Source organism: Phaseolus vulgaris, chromosome 9, assembly GCF_051622355.1.
Source record: "Phaseolus vulgaris cultivar YP4 chromosome 9, ASM5162235v1, whole genome shotgun sequence".
Lineage (NCBI taxonomy): Eukaryota > Viridiplantae > Streptophyta > Magnoliopsida > Fabales > Fabaceae > Phaseolus > Phaseolus vulgaris.
In genome coordinates this window covers 31,998,989-32,019,351 of record NC_143506.1, presented here as the reverse complement: position 1 = coordinate 32,019,351, position 20,363 = coordinate 31,998,989, and the positions used below count along the sequence as shown (strand labels likewise).

Below are 20,363 nucleotides of genomic sequence, written 5' to 3'. Positions count from 1 at the left end.
GTCATCTATTAAAAGTAGAAATCTAACATGTATGAACAGGTAGTATCTATTGGACACCTTCACTTATTGCCAATTGGTTTTAAGCTGAAATCGAACAAGTAGTATAAACAGGTATATTTTGACAGATGTGTTAGTAAGGATGTAATTCAAAATGATTTTATATGGAGATATTTGTGGCACTTATGATGGAAAAAATGGTTGAAAATCTGTTATGGTGGCTTGTACATATGTAGAATCTGCTGAGACCTTGCTGCTGACAAATTGGCATATTAGTTTACTGATAGAAACTGAACATAGAGGGTTCCACATGGTTTGTGCGAATGCATAGTTCCCACGTAGTCTATAAAGAGTCTGTGTGCACATTGTGCATTCTGCATTGTAATGAATGAGAGATTATTTTCATTGAGAAATTCTTTGTAAAATTTACTATTCTTCATTTCAAACTCCATCTTATGCTTTTCTTCTAATTTCAACAATTTTCTTTGAAATTCAGGTTTTTGAATTGCTTGAAATCATCCAGTTTAGATGTCCTGATTCCACTACTCAGCTCTCGGATATTGTGGCTGGTATGAAATATGACTTGCCGGTGAGATACTAGTCCTTAAAACACATTAAATCTATATTTTAATTTCCTTGTTTTTCTCTCGAGTTCTCCCGTACAAATATTTTATGTATTTCAAGTATCGAAACAATCAAGATGATATTCTAGTTCTTGACCATTTTCATCATGTTCTTGCCTGTCTTTGGGTGAACATTATTTCAGGCCGAAGACATACTTGGAAATTCTGGAAATGATGGTGTGTACTACTATTCTGAGAGAGGTGACAGGCTAATTGACCTGGCTGCTTTCCACGACAAACTTTGGCAGGCTGGTCTATCGTTCACTTATTAAATATTGAAGATATTGTTTTTTATTTTTACTCCTAGGATTGTAGTTTTTTGTTAATGTTTTTTTTTATGAAATTCAATTTTTTTCTTGTTGCAGAAATACAATTCAGCATACACCCAGGCAAGCAACATTGGAAATGAAGTTGAGCTAAATAATGTTCGTGAGACAATTCAACAGTTGCTGAGATGGGGGTGGAAATACAATAAAAATCTTGAGGAACAAGCTGCACAGCTTCATATGTTGACTGCCTGGTCTCAGATTGTTGAGGTGCATATCTTTCTATTTCTATTTCTCGTTTTTTTTTTCCGATTTTCCTGTACTTCCTTCTCTCTCAGTGCTCTCCCTTCCCTCTTCTTCCACATCCTCAAACTGTTGCCTGCAAATCCTTCTTGTCTTGCATCCTTTATATAACCCATCTCGTTGCTTCCTGCAATACTTGCACTGTTTTCAAAATATCAATCTGTACCGTGCTGCTCACCTACAACTGGATGACATTGAGGTCAACTGAATTTGCATCTCTACCATTACCTTTAGCCCAAACCATCGGCAATGCAAACTGTAATGAATCCCACCATGAACCTCACCACACCCACCTCAAACCCGCCTCCCCCTACATGAAAGCTATCACGAAACCCACCACGACAAAACATTGGTCCTCCTTTTCTCTCCGGCTTTCTTTTCTCCTCTCTCCCCTCATGTTGGTGGCTATGAGTTGTGGTGGTGGGCATTGTGGAGGACTGAGGAACAATGACGAAGTAAGGCAGTGGAGGTGGAGCATAAGACCTGAGTAGGACAAATTAGGATAAACTAAAGTAAATGAAGGAAATTTTTTCCCCATTCAATTTTTAAAGAGTTATTCTATGGCTAGAAATTGCTTTCAAATGGTGAGAGACCTGATTAACTCTCCCAACCTAGCTAGTGTCTTTTGTCTTGTTATACATTCTCTAACGTTGTGCTCTTTTGTTAAGGTGTCTGCATCTAGAAGATTAATAATGATTGAAGATCGGTCTGAAATTCTTTTTCAGTGAGTTGCTACACTTCTTTAGTGAAAAAGCAAAAACTGTAAATTATCATTGTCGATTTTCTCATTATTGGTGCACTTTATGTAACTGCTAAATTGTATTGGCAGGGTCCTTGACGCGTCTCTCAGTGCTTCTGCTTCTCAGGACTGTTCATTGAAGATGGCATTCATACTCTCACAGGTAAATATTTACAATATATCATTTTCTTGTTGATGAGTTCTTCAACAAGTCAAGTCATTCTGTTTTTGTTTGTAAGCTTTTCAGATAGACTGATGTATGTTTATTTAATGTGAAATTTCTCTCAGGTAGCATTGACATGCATGGCTAAGCTGCGAGATGAAAGATTTTTGTTCCCTGGCAGTCTTAGTTCTGATAATATCACGTGCCTTGATCTCATTGTGGTGAAGCAATTATCCAATGGTGCTTGTCTGACTATATTGTTTAAGCTTATTATGGCAATTCTTAGAAATGAATCTTCTGAAGCTCTTAGGAGACGGTATGTTTAATGTTCAGTAACTAGTTCTGGATGTTTGGCTGTATACTGTTTTGATTGCAAACTTACACTTGCATGTGTTGTACAGCCAATATGCTTTCCTTCTTAGCTATTTCCAGTATTGTCAAAATGTGGTTGATCCTGATGTTCCAACAACAGTTCTGCAATTCCTTCTGCTCAATGAACAAGACAATGAGTATATTGATCTCCCAAAGGTATAATTTCTTGAATTTTGTTCAAAAACAACATTATAATCTGGTCGGAGATTAAAACTTCACTGCAATTTGTACTCCATTTTGCCCAGATTGACAATGAACAAGCAGAACTGGCTCATGCAAACTTTTCAACTTTGAGGAAAGAAGCTCAGAGCATTTTGAATTTGGTTAGTTGCTACTCTTACCAAGCTTTAATTTTCTATATGCATTATTATTCAGAATACAATTTCTTTTTTAGGGCTTCTAACTAGTCTTTTTTAATTTTAACATGGGATAGAGAAAGGATCATGCTTATGACTGGAGAATAGTATGTTGGGAAGTCCCACATTACTTCTCTCAATTCTTAAAGTTTGACTTATATATTTGTTAAGCAACTTCACTTAATCCAATTGATTTTTAGATGAAATTTAACATGGTATTGTAGCCTATAGCTCATATTGGTAATTTCCTATTCTAGTAGGCTTGCATGGTTTGACAAGCATCTCGGTAGGGTGGGTGTTGGGAAGTTTCACATTGTCAGCCTGAATTCTTGGAGTGCAACTTATATATGATGGGCAACTTCACTTTAAAGATGAAATTTGTCAAAATATTGGTTTCCTAAAAAGAAATTCTTTAAGTGAAAATAGAAAAAGTGCATTGGATATTCATTAATATCTCTAAGCTGATGTATATATGTAAAAGGATCTTTACATCAAAGATTCTCAGGCAACCTATACATACTTGACAAATAGGTAATAGAAAATATAAGTTAACCTACTCTAAAAAGTGAACCCATTAAATCAATTATGACACTCCCCAAACTGAAGCATACACATTATATGTACCGAGCTTAGAACGTATAAATAGAATTTGATGTCATGTCAATGACTTAGTTATATGTGCTCTAATACTATCTAAGAAAGTAGACATTAAGTCTAACTTAACATCCCCAATCAAGTTCCTCCCCATGCTTGAGATGTTCAACCCTGTGTGTGTTGAGGATCCCACATGGACTAGAGATATTGTCAAATTATAGTATACAGATGAGTGCAAACCTTACCTTATGAAATCTATTTTGAGGTTGAGTTAGGTTTAATGTTCACTCTCTATGAGATTGTACAATATACCTAAGCCATATATTGAATATATATTTAACACAGTAAAAAATTTCTTCCAAAATCTCTATTGAAAACTATTATTTATTTAAAATAAAATGAATCAAGCATGCATTTTAATATAATAATATGAGGTATGTGTTTTTATTATCTGTAGTATAAATGTCAAGATATGATATTATAGGCTTATTGCTTGCATCCTCACTTTAGACTGCTGAAATATCAAGTCCTTTTGCTTCCCCAACCAGATATGATATTATGGGCTTGTTCCATGTGCTGTCATTGTCAAGTTCTGGTCTGTTTAGCATTAATTTTCCAGAGTCTGTTTCTATTCGCTATTCTTATCTCAATATTTACATCTTCAATTAATTTAAAATTGTAGGTCATAAAAGATGCCATGCATGGTAGTGAATCTGGAAAGACAATATCACTTTACGTTCTTGATGCATTGATTAGCATAGATCATGAGCGCTATTTTTTGAGCCAACTTCAGAGCAGGGGATTTTTAAGGTCTTGCTTTACAGCCATAAGCAATGTTTGCAATCAGGTGCTTGTTCTTTCCACCATAAACTGTTGTCTCTATTTGAAACATTGTATTTTTTGGTTCTGCAGTTGTGCACTGTTAATTGCTTTGCACAAGGCATCTAACATATAATTATTTTAATGGTTATTTTGGTTCTGATAATATCATTGTATTTTTATTTTATTTAAGTGGTTTCACACATTTGGTATTGAGGGAAAATTTCTGACTTGAAATTTTAATAATATAGGATATCTTTTTATCTTTGTCTTGATGTATCAATTCACTGTAGTTATTACTGGTGTGCTTGGCAACCTGTTATTACAATGTATGATAACATTTTTCCTCATTGTAGTTATTGGGTTTTAGACAGATTTCATATATAAAATTCTGTATTTGATATGCTGGTATTGAGTTTGCTGTCCCTCCAACTTTGTCTATTCTTACTATGTCAAATCTCGGCTTTAATAGCAGAAAGAATCATTCTCAGTACCAAATTACTCCAATTTCAATGAAGTTGCATGATTGTCATAATGCTAGTAGGTCTAGCCGTAGGTCAGTAATGCTTTGAAGCCATTTCCTCAACCTAGTTGCAATTGGCACGTCAGAAACAAATTATTAGCAGTTTTGAATATTTTTTTTTCAGGAAAATTACACACAGGTTTTAAGCAGTTTGTATTCCCATGATAAGATAAGTGTGTGTCTCATTCTCATGGGAATGAAAATTGTTGTCTAAAAAAGCTAATACCCATGACATTCTTCTACCTTTTATTTTTGTTTTATTTTTTAAAAATAAAATTACTACTACCAAACAACAGTCTGCGCCAAGAATTTTTCTTTAAGAAAGAAAGGATAAATTCAAATGCAAGAGGATGAGAAAAAAGGTTTTTGTGTGGGATTTGAGTCCCGCATTGAAAATGTGACATTTTTGTGTGGGATTCATACAAGGCCTTTGGAGCTTGAACTACGTTGGAACAAATAGTACTGATTCATTTATATCTGATTCAAGGATGGTGGCAGTCTTTCACTGGACTCTTTACAGAGGGCATGCACTTTTGAGGCTGAACTTGCTTTACTACTAAGAATCAGCCACAAGTATGGAAAGTCTGGAGCACAGGTACTGTTTTCCATGGGCATATTGGACAATCTTTCATCTGGCAGGGCAATGAATTTACAGGTGAGGGAAATTTTCCATGTTAATGCCACATCTACTCTAATTCGGCTAACTTACTGAATAGTAAAGAATCTGCAGGGAAGTTTAAGGTGGGTTGAGACAAGACTCAGAAGAGATGTGGCTGTGGATGTTGATAGACAACGGATGATTATAACTCCAGTCATGAGATTAGTGTTTTCACTAACTTCCTTGGTTGATACATCTGACTTTTTGGAGGTTGGCTTTTGTGCTCCATTTACAATATTTTCAATATGATGGTTTCTATGAATTTTCTTTGCTTCTCTGCTAGTGAATCAATCATTTTAGCACATTCCCTATTGGTTTTATGATTATTTCAATTGTGATTGAATTGTTTCTAAAAGGAAATCCAATTTTTGTTGCATTCATGAAGATGATGTATCATTCTGTCTCGTGTATAATACAGGTGAAGAATAAAATTGTTCGTGAGGTAATAGATTTTGTCAAAGGGCATCAATCACTCTTTGATCAGGTTCTCCGTTTAGACATTGCTGAAGCAGATGAACTAAGAATGGAGCAGATCAATTTAGTTGTTGGTATTCTTAGCAAGGTATTGTTCAATTATTTCTCTACATTTAAAAACCTTTTACAGGAATTGTGATGGTCGCTTGTCAGACTTAGTGTAGGTGAAGCCAAAAGATATTATATTTACATAAGTTATTGTGTAATCAAATTCTTTGAGAACTATACCTTTCACGTATCAGGTAAAGCATGATCTTTTATTTCATGCATAATAGTGAAATCATCTTAAATCTAGCTTCGAGAGGCTTCAGAATTCTACTTAGGGAGCTATGGTTGTTTCTCTTTGTTGCTTTACATTTTCTATTTTTATTAGGTTTGGCCTTACGAAGAGAGTGACGAGTATGGTTTTGTTCAAGGGCTTTTTGGTATGATGCGTGCTCTTTTCTCACGTGATTCGAAAAGTCCTAGTTTTGCTCAATCAAGAGTATCACCTGAGGTGAGTTGGTAGTTTTCTTAATTCATGTTAGGTTATGGGAAAGATTATCTGGCATTATGTGTGCATAATATTATTGATCCTAATCTTATGGTGATATTGCCTTGATTAATTATCAGAATCAGAGGAATTCAGAACTACGGCTGTTTAATTTGTGCTACAGCCTGAGCTCTTACTTATATTTTCTAGTCATAAAGAAATCCCTGAGATTGCAGGTATATTATACAATCAACAGTCATTTGTTTTTACACTGTTTTCCCCATTCATCTAGTGTGTGTGCATTTTTTTTTCTCTTTGCTAGTTAAACAGAAATTTGTTTTCTCTTGTAATTTTCTGTCCCAGCCTTCTGATGCCTCATCCAGTTACCCTACTTCTGTTGAACTTCAACAACCTACACTGAGCTTGCTTAATTCTCTTCTTTCTTCCGTTACAAATGCTCTGGAAAGGGCTGCTGAGGAGAAATCCATATTACTGAATAAGGTGAAAATGCAACGAAACTTGTCTCTTTATCTTCTCCACCTGATTTTGTTTACATAATTGCTTTTTTAATATGGATGTATAAAGAACACCTTATTTGCACATCTGCAGATCCGAGACATAAATGAACTGTCGAGGCAGGAAGTGGATGAAATCATCAATATGTGTGTCCGGCAGGACACTGTTTCATCTTCAGATAACATACAGAAAAGGTTAGTCATTTGACTGAAGGCTTTCTCCGCTTGTATATTATCACGTTCTCCTAATTTCTAGAATATTTCTCCTTTTTCCATAACATTTTCTCTGTGTGGTTTTAAATTTATTTTTTTTACAGGAGATACATTGCAATGGTAGAAATGTGTCGAGTTGTTGCTAGTAGGGATCAGCTAATCATTTTGTTGCTTCCACTCTCTGAACATGTACTAAATATCATCCTAATCCATCTTCAAGAGAGGTGAGACATTAAGTTGGAAAGGTGATAAGATGTTAATATTAACTGAAATTAGACACAATGTGTTGTGTCAGTGAAGATTAATATTTTGGCCAAACATTGGGGAAAGTGATACAAAGCCCTATAATGACCTCTGATTCTGTAGGCTAATCTTTCTTTGTAATCTTCTGGCAGTTCTGTTGCACTTGATTCAACCTTGACAACAAAAACAATTTCATATGGTACCAAGTATGATGCACAACAGGACGTTTCTGTATTATGTGGAAAGTTAGTCCCAACCCTGGAGCGACTTGAGTTGCTGAGTGAGGTATGGGTGCAATACTACTATAGTTCTTCTTAATGTTCCAATGGTTAAGTCAACCTCTTGAAAATGGCCTTATCTGCTAGTTTGTGATGTATTTAGTAGAAATCAGGTTTCGCCTAATTGACCAATTCTAGTATGTTTTGTGCTTAAGATGCTCTGGTTGGTGGTTGCTTTTCTTTTTCAGGATAAAGTAGGGCACAATCTCAAAGTATTCCGCAGATTGGCAACTTCTGCCAAAGAGCTTGCAATTCAAAAACAGATTTAAAATGTATGTATTACAAATTTGCTTCACTCGAATTAACTGCTTGTTGGGCGCTGTAAATTATGTAAGTTTTAAGTAGTTTCAGAGAATTGAGTTCAAGCTGTAACAAATCAACTTCACACTTTTTGTTATGTAGATGCTGTGATTTTAGTGCTATTTCTGATTTTTTATACTCATGCGTTGATGAAATTTAAAAGTCGACTTGGACTGGCAATTCGACAAAAGCCCTTGACTGACGCCAAAAATTTTAGACAACATAGCTGATAAATAGAATGCTTCCAAAAAAGCAAATGCTACAGCTCCTGAGCAATATTTAACCTTTAGTACTGAGTTTTTCAGGGATAAACTTTATTTATCCTTTTAGAGGTCAGAGATTAGTGAGATCTGGCCTCTACTATATTTTGTATTTTCTTTGTGATATTTTGAGGTATTGGATTAAATGGATTTTTGTTTGTGGTGTGAATATAATTGGGATGGTATTCAGCGTAATAATGTTTTAATATTCTTACTTTTATTAAAAGATGAGGAATATTTATGCTTTCGTCGCTATACGTGTTTGTAATATACAGAAACTAGAATTCTATTTTAAATTTCATTAGAATTTTTAAAAAATAATTTGCACAATCTTGGACTTCTATAAGTCTTAGTAAAGCTAAAATATTTATATTCTAAATTAGAAAATTTCCAATATCCAGTTTATTGTTGGTTTAAACCATTCACTTGTTTTTAATAAATGAATAATTTAATTAAATACTTTTTTTTTAATATAATTGGGATTTTATCTAGTATTTCTAAGTTTGATAGTATTCTTCTAAGATATAAATAATTGGGGTAACAATATACGAAGATAATGGATTGATTAGTATGTAAAAAGACCATTGCATTCTGCACCCAATGAAATTTTTTATAATATAGAACATAAATTATGTATTTTGTAATGTACAATTTATTATATATATTTTTTATTCCGAATTATATATTTTTGAATGTCATTTGGATTACAACTTTCTTGAATTTTTTAATTTTTGTAAGTTGCATTTTTTGGATATAAAATTTAGTTTTTTCTAATAGTAACAATATTCACTAAAGAACTACATACCATGTTTGTCATAAGCTATAAATATTTCAAATATTAATGTTTAAAAGTTCTTGTACAATATACTCTTTAATTAAAAATTGAAAAACTTAAATTCATAACAAAACTATAACAACTATTTAAGAATTATAGTCATGTGGCTTTCCATGTACGACATATGGACGTCTACTCTAGTGTAAAATGCTCATTTATTTGTAATATCAGGTTAACTATTGTGCATTCTGATTTTGTCATATTTTAGAGTATCTTGTTAGGTGTTGGAGGATGCTGACAATCCACTAAAATAACATTAGATATTTAAAATATGAAAACAAATAATAAAAATAAAATAAATTACTCATTAAATAAGCATGTTCATCTTGTGAGATTGATTGTGTCTCGTCATTATTTAGACTATGTGGTTGACAATGTAGTAATATAGACAATTGATCGTCCCTGGAAGTATATACGTGTGTTATATACTTCTAAATAAATGCATTTATCTTATTGTACATGCTAATGGATGTGAAACAAGTGTCACATCGATGTAGTTAATAAAATACAATCATCAACGGTTATTACCTTTAAATGACGAGGTAAGTTAAGGAATCATTTGTTTGTAATCAAAGTGCTGCAAACACACGCTTTGACAAATGGTCATGCGAGCATGTTTCGAGTCAGATGTATCACGAGATCATGGGTATCGCCTCAAGCGACCTGCTAAGATGATGGTTGTCATAAGGAGTCCAAATCACCATAGTATAAGTAACACCATCTAACTGAACACGCAAAAAGACAATTATGCATATATAACGTCCAGTCACACAACATGATAATGTTGGATGGAGAACCTTGTGATATGTGGGATTCATATCCATCCTACTTGAAAATTATATACATGTTTGTTACATCATGAATAAAACACGATTCATATATTCAATTGAAAATAAATTCAAGTTGTTCAAATTATGTATATTATTTACCATTAAAGCGTGACATAATCACACAACTACCTTGTTTGGCCAAAATAATCACCCCCAGTTGGTCAGACATGTGGCTGAATGCGTTAGCTTCCTATGTGTACTTATCACACATTCTCATATTACTAAACAACACCAAGTGTGACACATTAACATATGTCACACTTTTATCATCGAATATTGTGCATCCAACAAGATGTAATAAATGAGTCTGAGCTGCAAATTCCTATCTCTGTTGCACGATGCACTCCTTATCCACCTTGCACAACCAACTTAGTTTGACGTGAACACCACATCATACCTTAACTCTATCGTGACATCATTGAACTCCACCCCAAGGAGCTCGACAAACAATGTTAGTACTGATGTAAAATTCAACGCCACATATGAATAAAATTGTTCCACAATGGGATATGCAATAATGCTTACACCTCATCTAACGAGAGGTAGAAAGTGTTGGTGTAGCAGTGTCACCTTTTTACAGAGGCTAAAATGAGACCCTTATCAGCAGTCTCATAGTTAATGTTGCACTGGCAACAACCTAGTGTGTACTATGATCTTAATTTGGGGGTGAGGGATCCAAAATTTAGTTAACTTACATTTGTGAGAGACCAACTTCAATTCTTAACATAACTCACAAGTAAGAACATATCAAAAGGTTCACTAACAAATCCTTATTGCTCATCATGAACATCTACAAGTGGTGGTGACACATCTACATTAATTTCAATGGTAGCTTGTTCTTGATCTCTTTATGGGCTAATGTTGTCGGTCTATATTTAGCTTCGATGTGAGATACTCCACCTCTAGTCCTAACCATATCTAAGCCAAATGTCAAATGATTCCATCAAGATTATTATTTTAAAATGACAAATTTATTCTAGAATACACAATTCGAAATGTAGGACTATATTTCGAATTTGTATTTTTGAATGTATTTCTAGATTCATTATGAAATTTTAAAATGCATAATGTACAAAAATCTTCAAATACATTATGGATAATGCCAAATCAACCATTTTGAGTAAACTAGTCGCATCAAGCAAAATACAAAATAACAAATCTCTTCAAGTGAAACAGTTGGACAATCGAGTTAGAGATAGATTTTATGAGATAAATATTGTTCTGATAGAGTCTCTCACACATAGACACGAGTAAAGAAAAAAAAACTAGGGGTGCACCACAAAGGAAGAGGATGAAGAGTGAGAGTAAATAAAATATGATTGGTTTATAAACTTAGCGCGAGAGTATTATTGACAAGAAAAGAAAGAAAAGAGTAGTTTTAGAATTTTAAGAAAGAGTTTAAGAATTATATTTCATAATTTTTTTTTAATTTAATTTAATTTAAATTTGACTTGAATATAATTATTTATTAGCAATAGTTTTGAAAATGATAACAAAATATGTTGTAATATTTTTAAGAACGTTAATACTAACGAAGTACATATTAACAAATTTATGTTTCGAACACTTAAAAGATATATATAAATAAATGGCTCGTCGATATTCATGTTCCTCTCATCTCTAGCGTGGCCATTGTTTTGGTTTACATCAAAAGTATATAAAATTATAGAGTTTAAAATTTAGGATTTACGTTCTCTACGAAAAAGATAAGCAGAGAGTGGAAGGCATGTGTTGAAGGTACATAGAAAATCTGGGTGCTCGTGCTAATCTGCAGTATCTTGTTTCTATTTTATTATTATTATTCTCCATCAATAGGTAATAGCTTTTTCTTCAAGATTACTGCATCATCCATACCCATTATTCTATCATTCAATTTCTGTCTCACACACTCACTCCCAAGTACCGTGCCGCTTCATCTTCTCCTCCTTCACATCAACGTTTCCGTGCACTCAACTCTCCTATGGCGTCACTGATAGCTCTATCCCAGACCCAATTGCTCTATATTAAGCCTCGCATCGTATCACCGCCAAATCAATCTCGTTCCTTTTTCTTGCCCACGGGGTTACCATCGGAGGTTCGCGGGCTGCGCGCTACTATGCCGAGAAAGACGGTTATTGTGTCGGCGGCGACGGCGGAGACGCCCAAGAAGAAGGGGGAGTCGAAGGGGTTCGTGGAGGAGATGAGGTTTGTGGCGATGAGGCTGCACACCAGGGACCAGGCCAGGGAGGGTGAGAAGGAGGTCAAACAACCTGAAGAGAAAGCCGTTACCAAGTGGGACCCGACTGTTGAAGGGTACCTCAAGTTTCTTGTGGATAGTAAGGTCGTTTACGACACGCTAGAAGACATCGTTCAAGAGGCTCCTCATCCTTCTTGTCAGTATCTCTTTTATCCCAGGATATTTTTGTAAAATGGTTTTGTTTTGCGTGTTTGTTTTGGATAGTGCTGCTAATATGTGGTGGTGATTGTGAGGTCATTGTTGGAGGTATTGTGTGTCTTGCGTTGTAGTGTTCTGTTTTACGAGTTGCATGGTTTTATGTGAATCTTAGCCCTTTTCGTTGTTTGATTCAATAGGCTACTGATGGTATTTTTGAGTCTCTGCTTCTGTCTTTGGCTTTTTTTCACGATCATTAGTGTGTTTGTTTAGACATTGAAAAAGCTGAGTCAATCCTTTAAGTCACGTGGTCTTCCATTTGGGTATTTTGGAAGTTGTGACGCCTGCCATCCAAACAAACACCATGCTTTTGGATTTTAATGTTATGACATTTTGGAGGGTTCTGCTTTCTGTTTGCTGGGTTATGTTTTTGTTAGTTTTGGATCTTGCTGCAAATATTGGGTGTGATAAGATAAGTGAGATCATTGTAAGAGCTAAATGTTTGTCTAAGTTATTCCGATTGAGTGCTCTGACAATTGCGAAGCTTATTTTTTTATTGTTTTTCATTACATTGATTTGTAATTTTTGCTTTGATGTACCCATATTGTGATCTTTATAAGATCTCTCATTTTTTTATGGCTAAAATTTGTGTACAAACGATCATCCGTAGTATTTTGGGAATTAAGGCAAAATTTGAGCTGTTGAGAGGTTATTTACGTGGGTACAAGTGGGACAGACAGGGTTACAAGGTCATTAGAGAGTATCCATCACCTGATTGGTTGATGATGCTGAAGATAAATTGATTATACCAATTTTTGTGAGCCTGATTTTTCTAATTCAGTGAGTGTTTCTTGTTGTTATCCATACAGGTTGTACTATTCTATTACGTCTACCATATCTACAGCTTAAATGTTGGTGTTGGTATATATGTTCAAATCCAATTCTTAAATGTCCAGTGCATTTGTCTTTCTTGTGTAGATGCTGAATTCAGAAATACTGGATTGGAAAGGTCTGAAAGTTTGAAAGAAGATTTGGAGTGGTTCAAGGAGAATGGTCATACTATTCCTGAACCTTCTTCTCCAGGACTTACCTATGCACAATATCTTAAGGAGTTATCCGTGAAGGATCCTCAAGCATTCATTTGCCACTTTTACAATATCTACTTTGCTCATTCAGCTGGTGGTCGAATGATTGGGAAAAAGGTAAACAATTACATGCATTCTTAAAGAGGTTAAATTATGTTGTGTCACATGTTTTTAGAAAATCTTTGGTTGATGCTATTTATGGGCTGGAACATCAGTTTTATGATTTATAGACGCATTCATATCGTGGGACATAGGATTGTTTACTACTCTATATATCTCCTCTGAGAATGTGAGAACATAAAGAAGCTTTTGATGAAGTAGGAATATCTCATCTTTCCTTTACGTCTGCACAGTTTTATGTCTGATACCTGTAGTAGGTATATGTCATCTGGCATGTGGCTATTTCTATAGAGATATTTGCAGAATGTTGCACGTATGTACTATATGTTCTATTGTATTTCTACATAAAATATTTTCTAGTGTGTAGCTATTATTATGTCGGTGTTAATTAATCAATAATACTAATAAATGCATACCCGTATAATTAGCATATCATTTAAAGGAACTATAGACATCTCAGCCCAAAAGCTTTCTGAATGAAGCATTTTGATTGAAAAGTAAAATACGCAATACACCTGAACCTGAAAAGCAAAGCAACAGCAAGGATTAAAATTATGCTGTTTTCAATTTATTACAAAGCATAAAAGAAAAAGAAGTGATAACAAGCTTCTTACAAATCAGTGGTTCCTATACTTCTTTTGTTTTGGATGAAATTTGTTTTCCAAATTTAAATTGTTCTTACAACAGTGGACATCCTTTAAGCTTCACTATGTTCTAAACATTTTTCTTTCATTATCACCTGATGAGATAAACGCTAATGCTGAATGTTACTCTATCCTTTCTACAATCAATAAGTTCTTCCTGCGTCTTACAGGTTGGTGAAAAGTTACTTGACAGCAAGGCATTGAAGTTCTACAAATGGGACGGTGACCTTCCCCAGTTGTTGCAGAATGTGAGGGACAAATTGAATAAAGTTGCTGAAGTAAGTTTCTTAATTTTATTAATTGTTTGCATACATTTTTTCCAAATGTTTAAGGAATCGTCAATAGGTTTATTTTGGTTTCGGTTTTATACCTAATTAGCAAAGGATAACGTGATAGCTTCCAATTTTTCTTAGTTAGGGTGTTGAATTTACCTTTTTGATATTCCTTTTTTAATAGGATTGGAGTAGGGAAGAAAAGGACCACTGTCTAGAAGAAACAGAAAAGTCATTCAAGTTATCGGGAGAGATTCTCCGACTGATTCTATCGTGATATTAAAGTACCCTGCTGTATGTGTTATCTGTGTAATTATGGTTATTAAAGTGCACGGTGGAAGCCAAAAACATTGTATGTGAATTATTTAATTTCCAAAGCAAAGGAATAATAGAACTATGTTGATCAACTTGCTTTGTCAAATGGGCGTTTGTTGCTGTGAATAGGACATTTTATGACTCATCCTAAGCCAAAAAAGGGTACTATGATATTGATAGAAGCTGACTTTTATTGATAAAAGCAGCAAGAGACCAACTCTTTAATTACTTGATCAGAAAATGCAGAAATTTAAAGATAAATTTGAGGTATCCCAAATCTACTTCCTTCTCGGCTTTTCCTGTCAATTCAGGCACTTGCTTTATCTATCTTTTCCTTAAATTCTTGTTCCCTCTAAACCGTATATCCCTTGCCCACAACACCTTTATTTCCTCTCTAATATGCAAGATTCACCGTGTCCAGAGGTGAGGGACCAGGGCTGGATCCTATCAAAGTGTAACAGAAACATCCATCAGCTTACATTTGCATGAAGTATATACACGACAGCACTGTTGCAAATTGTTATTTCTCTATTTTGCTTGATGTCTGAATATTTGACCGAAACAGTCTAATGGTAGTTTCAGTAACATTAAAACAAATGAGCCATGGAAGGAGATTCCACCTATGATACTTGTTGTTTGGGTGCCTGCGTGAAATACCAAAGATTGAATTTGGTCTTAAAAGTGGTTTATCATTTATCTCCAGATTTAATTCTAATTTGATAATATTGGCTTTGAAGATCAATCTTGAAAAATATGAGATCTATGCAATTAATTGAGGAAGTCATGTAGTCTGTTATTTTAGGACATTATAGTTTGTACACATGCCGGTTTTCATCCTTTTTTATCACAAAAATGATTGATATAGCACAGTACGTTATGTTGAATCATTTTGGACTACTGAAGATTGATGTTAGGCAGTTTCTTCTTGCACCTCTACATTTTTCTTCTTGCACTCTCACAAAGTTGCACAAAGATAAAACTGTCCCTATATAAGCTGTACATTTATTTATTTGTATTCTGGATTATGAAATCCAGTAAATTTTCGGATTGACACTTCTGGTAAATTTTCAGATTGACGCATTCAGTAATCTCTCCCGAATTGATGCTTCCGATAGTACATGAATGATAGTGTTAATCCAAAATAAAAAAATGCAAAACATCCATTGAAAAAACCATTCCGGATCTGTCAATCCGTAATTCAAAATATGTATTCTGGATTCAGAAATCCATAATTGAAAAATATCATTCCAGATCCACCAATCCGTAATAGAAATTAGGCTTCCGGATTCAGTAATCCAGAAATCAATAATTTATGCAAACTTTGCTTTCGGAATACCATCTCATCCGGAATACAACATGATTCACTTCCGGATTGATGAATCCGTAGCACACTCTCAGATCCCAAAATTGTGGGGTCAGTTTCAGAATTTACAAAATTGTGGGGGTACAGGAAGAAACTGCCTTGATGTTATATGTTGGTCTATCTAGAAGAGAAGACCAAGAGATTAGATTTATCTGGTGCGCTTCTTAGAGGCGCTAAACTCTTGGGAAATACATCCCCAAATTGCTCTAACAATTTATACAAGCAGTTTGAACTATTAGAAGAATTAAAAGAAGGGGAAGAGGAAGTTTTAATAAAAAACTGTTTTTGGATTAATATTACTTTCTTAACCTTCTTTAGGGAGATTAATACGTTTTCTTTCTTTCTTTCTTTTTGACCTTTTTCTTGATTGGATATGATCGTGTAACTTGAAGTTCTAAAACACATTGGCTTATTAAAGATTTGATTTTAGTTTGATAAGCAAGATTTGAAATCTAAAAGTAGAAACCAATTCGCATAAAGTTCTTTTAAGTTCAGATTTAAAACAGAAGTATCAGAAACAGTTCTTTAATCTTTAATGACTTACAAGTTACTTGATTCACTTCAAATATCAAAACACTTGCAGTTTTAAAAAACTAGTTAAACATTTAATGACTTTGTTAACAGAAAACTGTAAAGAAAAGGGCTGCAGTAAAACAACATATATAATCTTCAAACAACAGATTCATTTTAAACCAATTTTACTGTTTTTCCAGATATTAAAGAAAGTGAGTATGAGAGCAGAAAAACACACAAGATTTTATACTAGTTCTCTCAAAACTAAGCTACAACCACTCTCATCTGACACTAAGATAGATTTCACTAATTCACAATAATCTATTACACAAGATTATACAAAAGCAATTCTTGAACCCTTCAAAAACAATATACACTTATTAAAAAAAACTATTTCAGAAAGCTTATGTTTAAGGAAATCCTATCTTGGAAGCACACTATCAAAACTTTACAAAGGAAATAAGTATGGAACAAACACACCTTGTTTGCAAATTTAGGAGACTCAAATTGGACTTCCAAATTACAGCACCATGAAGAAGCTCCTAATCACCAGCCAATGTGAAAGTGACAGCACAAGAACTTCAAAAGTTTTTCAAAAAAATTTTCAAAACTAAACTCTCTTAAAAACCTGTCAAAAACTCTTTGAAAGCAATAAGCAAATGTGTATTCAAGGGATGATTTACACCGTAAACTAGATATCCTTTTATAGGACTCAAAGCATAACAATTTTGTTAAAACAGTTTTAATACGGTTATAAAACCAACAGATTAAAGCTAGAAAAAACATAATGTATTTTCAAAATACACTAGGTGGCAAAAAAACTATTTTTTAGAGGTTGAAAACAGAATGTGAAAAACAAAACTATTTTTTGGAAACAGAACTGGTTTAGTGGAGTAAGATTTTAAAGCAATTGTTTCACCAAAAACATATTGAAAAACTAGTACAGGTTGTAAAAATATTTTAATAGATTTTAAAAACCTGTGACAATATTAAAATAGTTTTTAAAATCACTTGTGCTTAGGATCATCATCATGGCTATGAGATATGTAGTTAGATCAAGATACAAAAGACACTTAAACAATTCTATCTTAACTAAGATAAAATGACTGTATACACTCCTTATGACAACATCCACATCCACATCTCTTCAAGGTTAATTTTTTCATCAAACACTTCTTCATCAAGCAATATAGTTGAGAAGAGTTTCAAGAACTCCAAAAATGATCACTTTGTCCAAAATTTGATCACCAACTTCAAAAATGTGAAAATCTAACATATATGTTGGGAGCACAACACCAGAGCTGATATGCTTTCACAATTAACAACCGTCAAGAAGAAAGGGCTCCATCGTTGATACGGACGAATGTATGACGACTGAGATACAAATAAACTGGATAACACCCATCAAATAGTTCATAGACACTTTGTGACTGTGAAACGCAGCAGGGAAAGACAATGAGGCAGCAAGCTGCTCGATTTTTCCTCATTGGTCCCAATATCTACCGAAGAGGATATAGTTGGCCACTTTTAAAATGCATTTCTCATGACCAAGCAGATTATGTCATGCGAGAAATACACGAGGGGGTATGCGGAACTCACTCTGGGGAAAGAACGATAGTTGCTAGGATACTAAAAGCAAGTTACAATAGGTTGACCGTGCAAAGTGATTGCACAAAATTTGTCCGAAAATGTTTAAAGTGTCAGGAATACGACACCCTATCACACCAAAAGCTTGAGAATCAACATTATACTCTCTCTCCATGTCCATTTGCAAAATGGGGAATGGATATCATTGGACCTTTCAACTCAGGGAAAGGACAGTGTAAGTTTATGCTGATTTGGATAGACTATTTCACTAAGTGGATAGAGGCCGAGCCTTTAACATTAATAACAACACGAAATATTCAAAATTTTGTATGGAAAAATATCATTTTTCACTTCGACATACCCCATGTCATTATCATTGATAACGTTCAGTAATTCGTCGATCGAGGACTTGTTGAATTTTATGAGAAACTCAACATCAAACATATCACGAGTTCAGCGGAACACCCCCAAACCAATGGGCAGACCGAAGTTGCTAACAAAATAATTCTCAACAAATTAGAAAAGAGACTCGACCCAGCTAAAGGCAAGTGGACCGAGGAGCTTCTTGAAGTTCCATGGGCTTATGGGTGTACGCCACAGTCCACCAAACAGGAGACCCCGTACAATTTCAGTTGAAATCGGAGAACCCTCCCTACAACAACAAACATTTGACCTAAACCTCAATAAGGAAAGCCTACTGGTCGGACTCGATTTGATCAATGAATTCAGAGAAAAAAGTAGAATAAGAGAAAAATATTGCAAGATTCGAGCGGCAAGACGATATAACTCAAAGGTGACACCTTAGAATTTCCAAAAGAGAGACTTGGTCTGGAGAATGCATAGTGATGCTTGAAAAAATGAAGGTAAATTCTCAGTAATTGGAAAGGACCTTTCCGTGTTAAAGACACAGCAACCGGACGAGCCTATTATTTATAATTTTATTAGGGAAATTTGTACCGAGAACGTGGAATGTCATTCATCTCAAATTTTATTACCGTTGAAAATCTAAATAAAAATAGTGTACTTTTTCCTCACTCGGCTGTTTTATCCCTAAGGAGAGTTTTCGACCAAGAAGGTTTTAACAAGGCACTTTCAAAATTATTTATTTGATCTGTATTACATGCTATTATTAAAAATGCAGGATTGTTCGGTTAAGGCAGTCGCTTAAAAACTAGCAACCCTTACCGACCGAACGACTACTCGGTTAAGGCAACCGCTTAACAGCTAGCGATCTTTATCGATCAACTACTTGGTTAAGGCAACCGCTTAACAACTAGTGACCCTTATTTATCAACTACTTGGTTAAGGCATCTGCTTAACAACTAGCGACTTTTATCGATCAACTACTCGGTTAAGGTAGCTGCTTAACAACTAGCGACCCTTACCGGTTGAACAACTACTCGATTAAGGTAATCACTTAACAACTAGCGACCCCTATCGATCAACTACTCAGTTAAGGCAGCCACTTAACAACTAGCAACCCTTATTGATCAACTACTCGGTTAAGGCAACATAGCCTTATTGATTAAAAATGGCCATTTCGTAACGTAGTCAGCTCAACAACCAAGAGGTATTTGTAGAAGACTGAAAGATGATTTTAAAACCAAATTCCCAAGTTGTTGAAAATTTATTTTACAGTGCCCGGATGGCATTAGATAAGCTGCCACTAAGGCAATCACGTCAAATACATATCAGGGTAAACATTCCTCGCAACCAAATGATTTAACTCCAAAGTTATTCAGCCAGAGCCTTAAACAATTATTAAACGGGGCGTTAGGTTCGACAACTGTTATTGATAGTTCAACCAATAATTCGTCAACATAAAACATGTTATCAGGTGGAAGAAGAAAACAGTTGCACAAATTAAAAGCACGCTATCAGTTGGAAGAACAAAATTGCATTAATTAAAAATGTTAATTGTTTTATGCCCATAACCCGGTTCCAGGAAATTTCAACGAATTATAAACTTTACAAAGGGTCGAACAACTCTTCAATAGAGCATTTTCCCTCGTCTTGTCCACCAAGGTTATCACTTTGGCCTTTTGCAACCACGTCCTCCTCGTCTCCACCGACCGATATGATCTTTCCATTTACCACATCCTTATCTATATCATATCGATCGTCGTCCAGAGGGACAGCGTGGTAGAAGGCATCCTGGTGGATACTCTGAAAAAAAACATTGCTTGTTGATGCGGAGAAGGAAAGACTCATATTGCTCCAACTTCTCAATCAAATCATTCTTTTCATTTTTCGCTTCCTC

General features: G+C 34.6%; 2 protein-coding genes across 5 annotated transcripts in view; both read left to right on the top strand.

Annotated features, from left to right (window-relative positions):
• Positions 1-8,044, top strand: part of EMB3142 (nuclear pore complex protein (DUF3414)) — a 30,129-nt gene extending 22,085 nt beyond the window's left edge. For 2 of the 4 annotated variants that reach the window (XM_068624821.2, XM_090295283.1), the window contains 19 exons: positions 494-586; positions 764-868; positions 986-1,156; positions 1,858-1,913; positions 2,019-2,091; positions 2,217-2,407; positions 2,493-2,619; positions 2,709-2,786; positions 4,096-4,260; positions 5,243-5,410; positions 5,477-5,623; positions 5,832-5,975; positions 6,261-6,383; positions 6,500-6,595; positions 6,723-6,860; positions 6,969-7,069; positions 7,192-7,311; positions 7,483-7,615; positions 7,797-8,044. In XM_068624821.2, coding sequence (XP_068480922.2) covers positions 494-586; positions 764-868; positions 986-1,156; positions 1,858-1,913; positions 2,019-2,091; positions 2,217-2,407; positions 2,493-2,619; positions 2,709-2,786; positions 4,096-4,260; positions 5,243-5,410; positions 5,477-5,623; positions 5,832-5,975; positions 6,261-6,383; positions 6,500-6,595; positions 6,723-6,860; positions 6,969-7,069; positions 7,192-7,311; positions 7,483-7,615; positions 7,797-7,877 — 2,310 coding nt within the window. In that variant the 3' untranslated portion in view covers positions 7,878-8,044. Of the gene's footprint in view, positions 1-493; positions 587-763; positions 873-985; positions 1,157-1,857; positions 1,914-2,018; positions 2,092-2,216; positions 2,408-2,492; positions 2,620-2,708; positions 2,787-4,095; positions 4,261-5,242; positions 5,411-5,476; positions 5,624-5,831; positions 5,976-6,260; positions 6,384-6,499; positions 6,596-6,722; positions 6,861-6,968; positions 7,070-7,191; positions 7,312-7,482; positions 7,616-7,796 lie in introns of those variants that run through there. The other 2 variants (XM_068624822.2, XR_016515563.1) reach the window with 2 other exon arrangements.
• Positions 8,045-11,373: 3,329 nt separating this feature from the next.
• On the top strand, positions 11,374-14,732 carry LOC137820639 (heme oxygenase 1, chloroplastic). Its single transcript, XM_068624820.1, has 4 exons — positions 11,374-12,205; positions 13,183-13,406; positions 14,224-14,331; positions 14,510-14,732. The coding sequence occupies exons 1-4, from the start codon at positions 11,794-11,796 to the stop codon at positions 14,600-14,602; spliced, it is 837 nt and encodes a 278-aa protein (XP_068480921.1). The 5' UTR covers positions 11,374-11,793; the 3' UTR covers positions 14,603-14,732.
• Positions 14,733-20,363: the final 5,631 nt, after the last annotated feature.

What these genes read in the sequence shown, in the direction of transcription:
- LOC137820639 (XM_068624820.1), top strand. Translation starts at nt 11,794, where the DNA reads ATGGCGTCACTGATAGCTCTATCCCAGACCCAATTGCTCTATATTAAG. An exon ending in AGAGGCTCCTCATCCTTCTT is followed by an intron (nt 12,206 to 13,182) that starts GTCAGTATCTCT and finishes TTTCTTGTGTAG; the next exon opens with ATGCTGAATTCAGAAATACT. An exon ending in GTCGAATGATTGGGAAAAAG is followed by an intron (nt 13,407 to 14,223) that starts GTAAACAATTAC and finishes TGCGTCTTACAG; the next exon opens with GTTGGTGAAAAGTTACTTGA.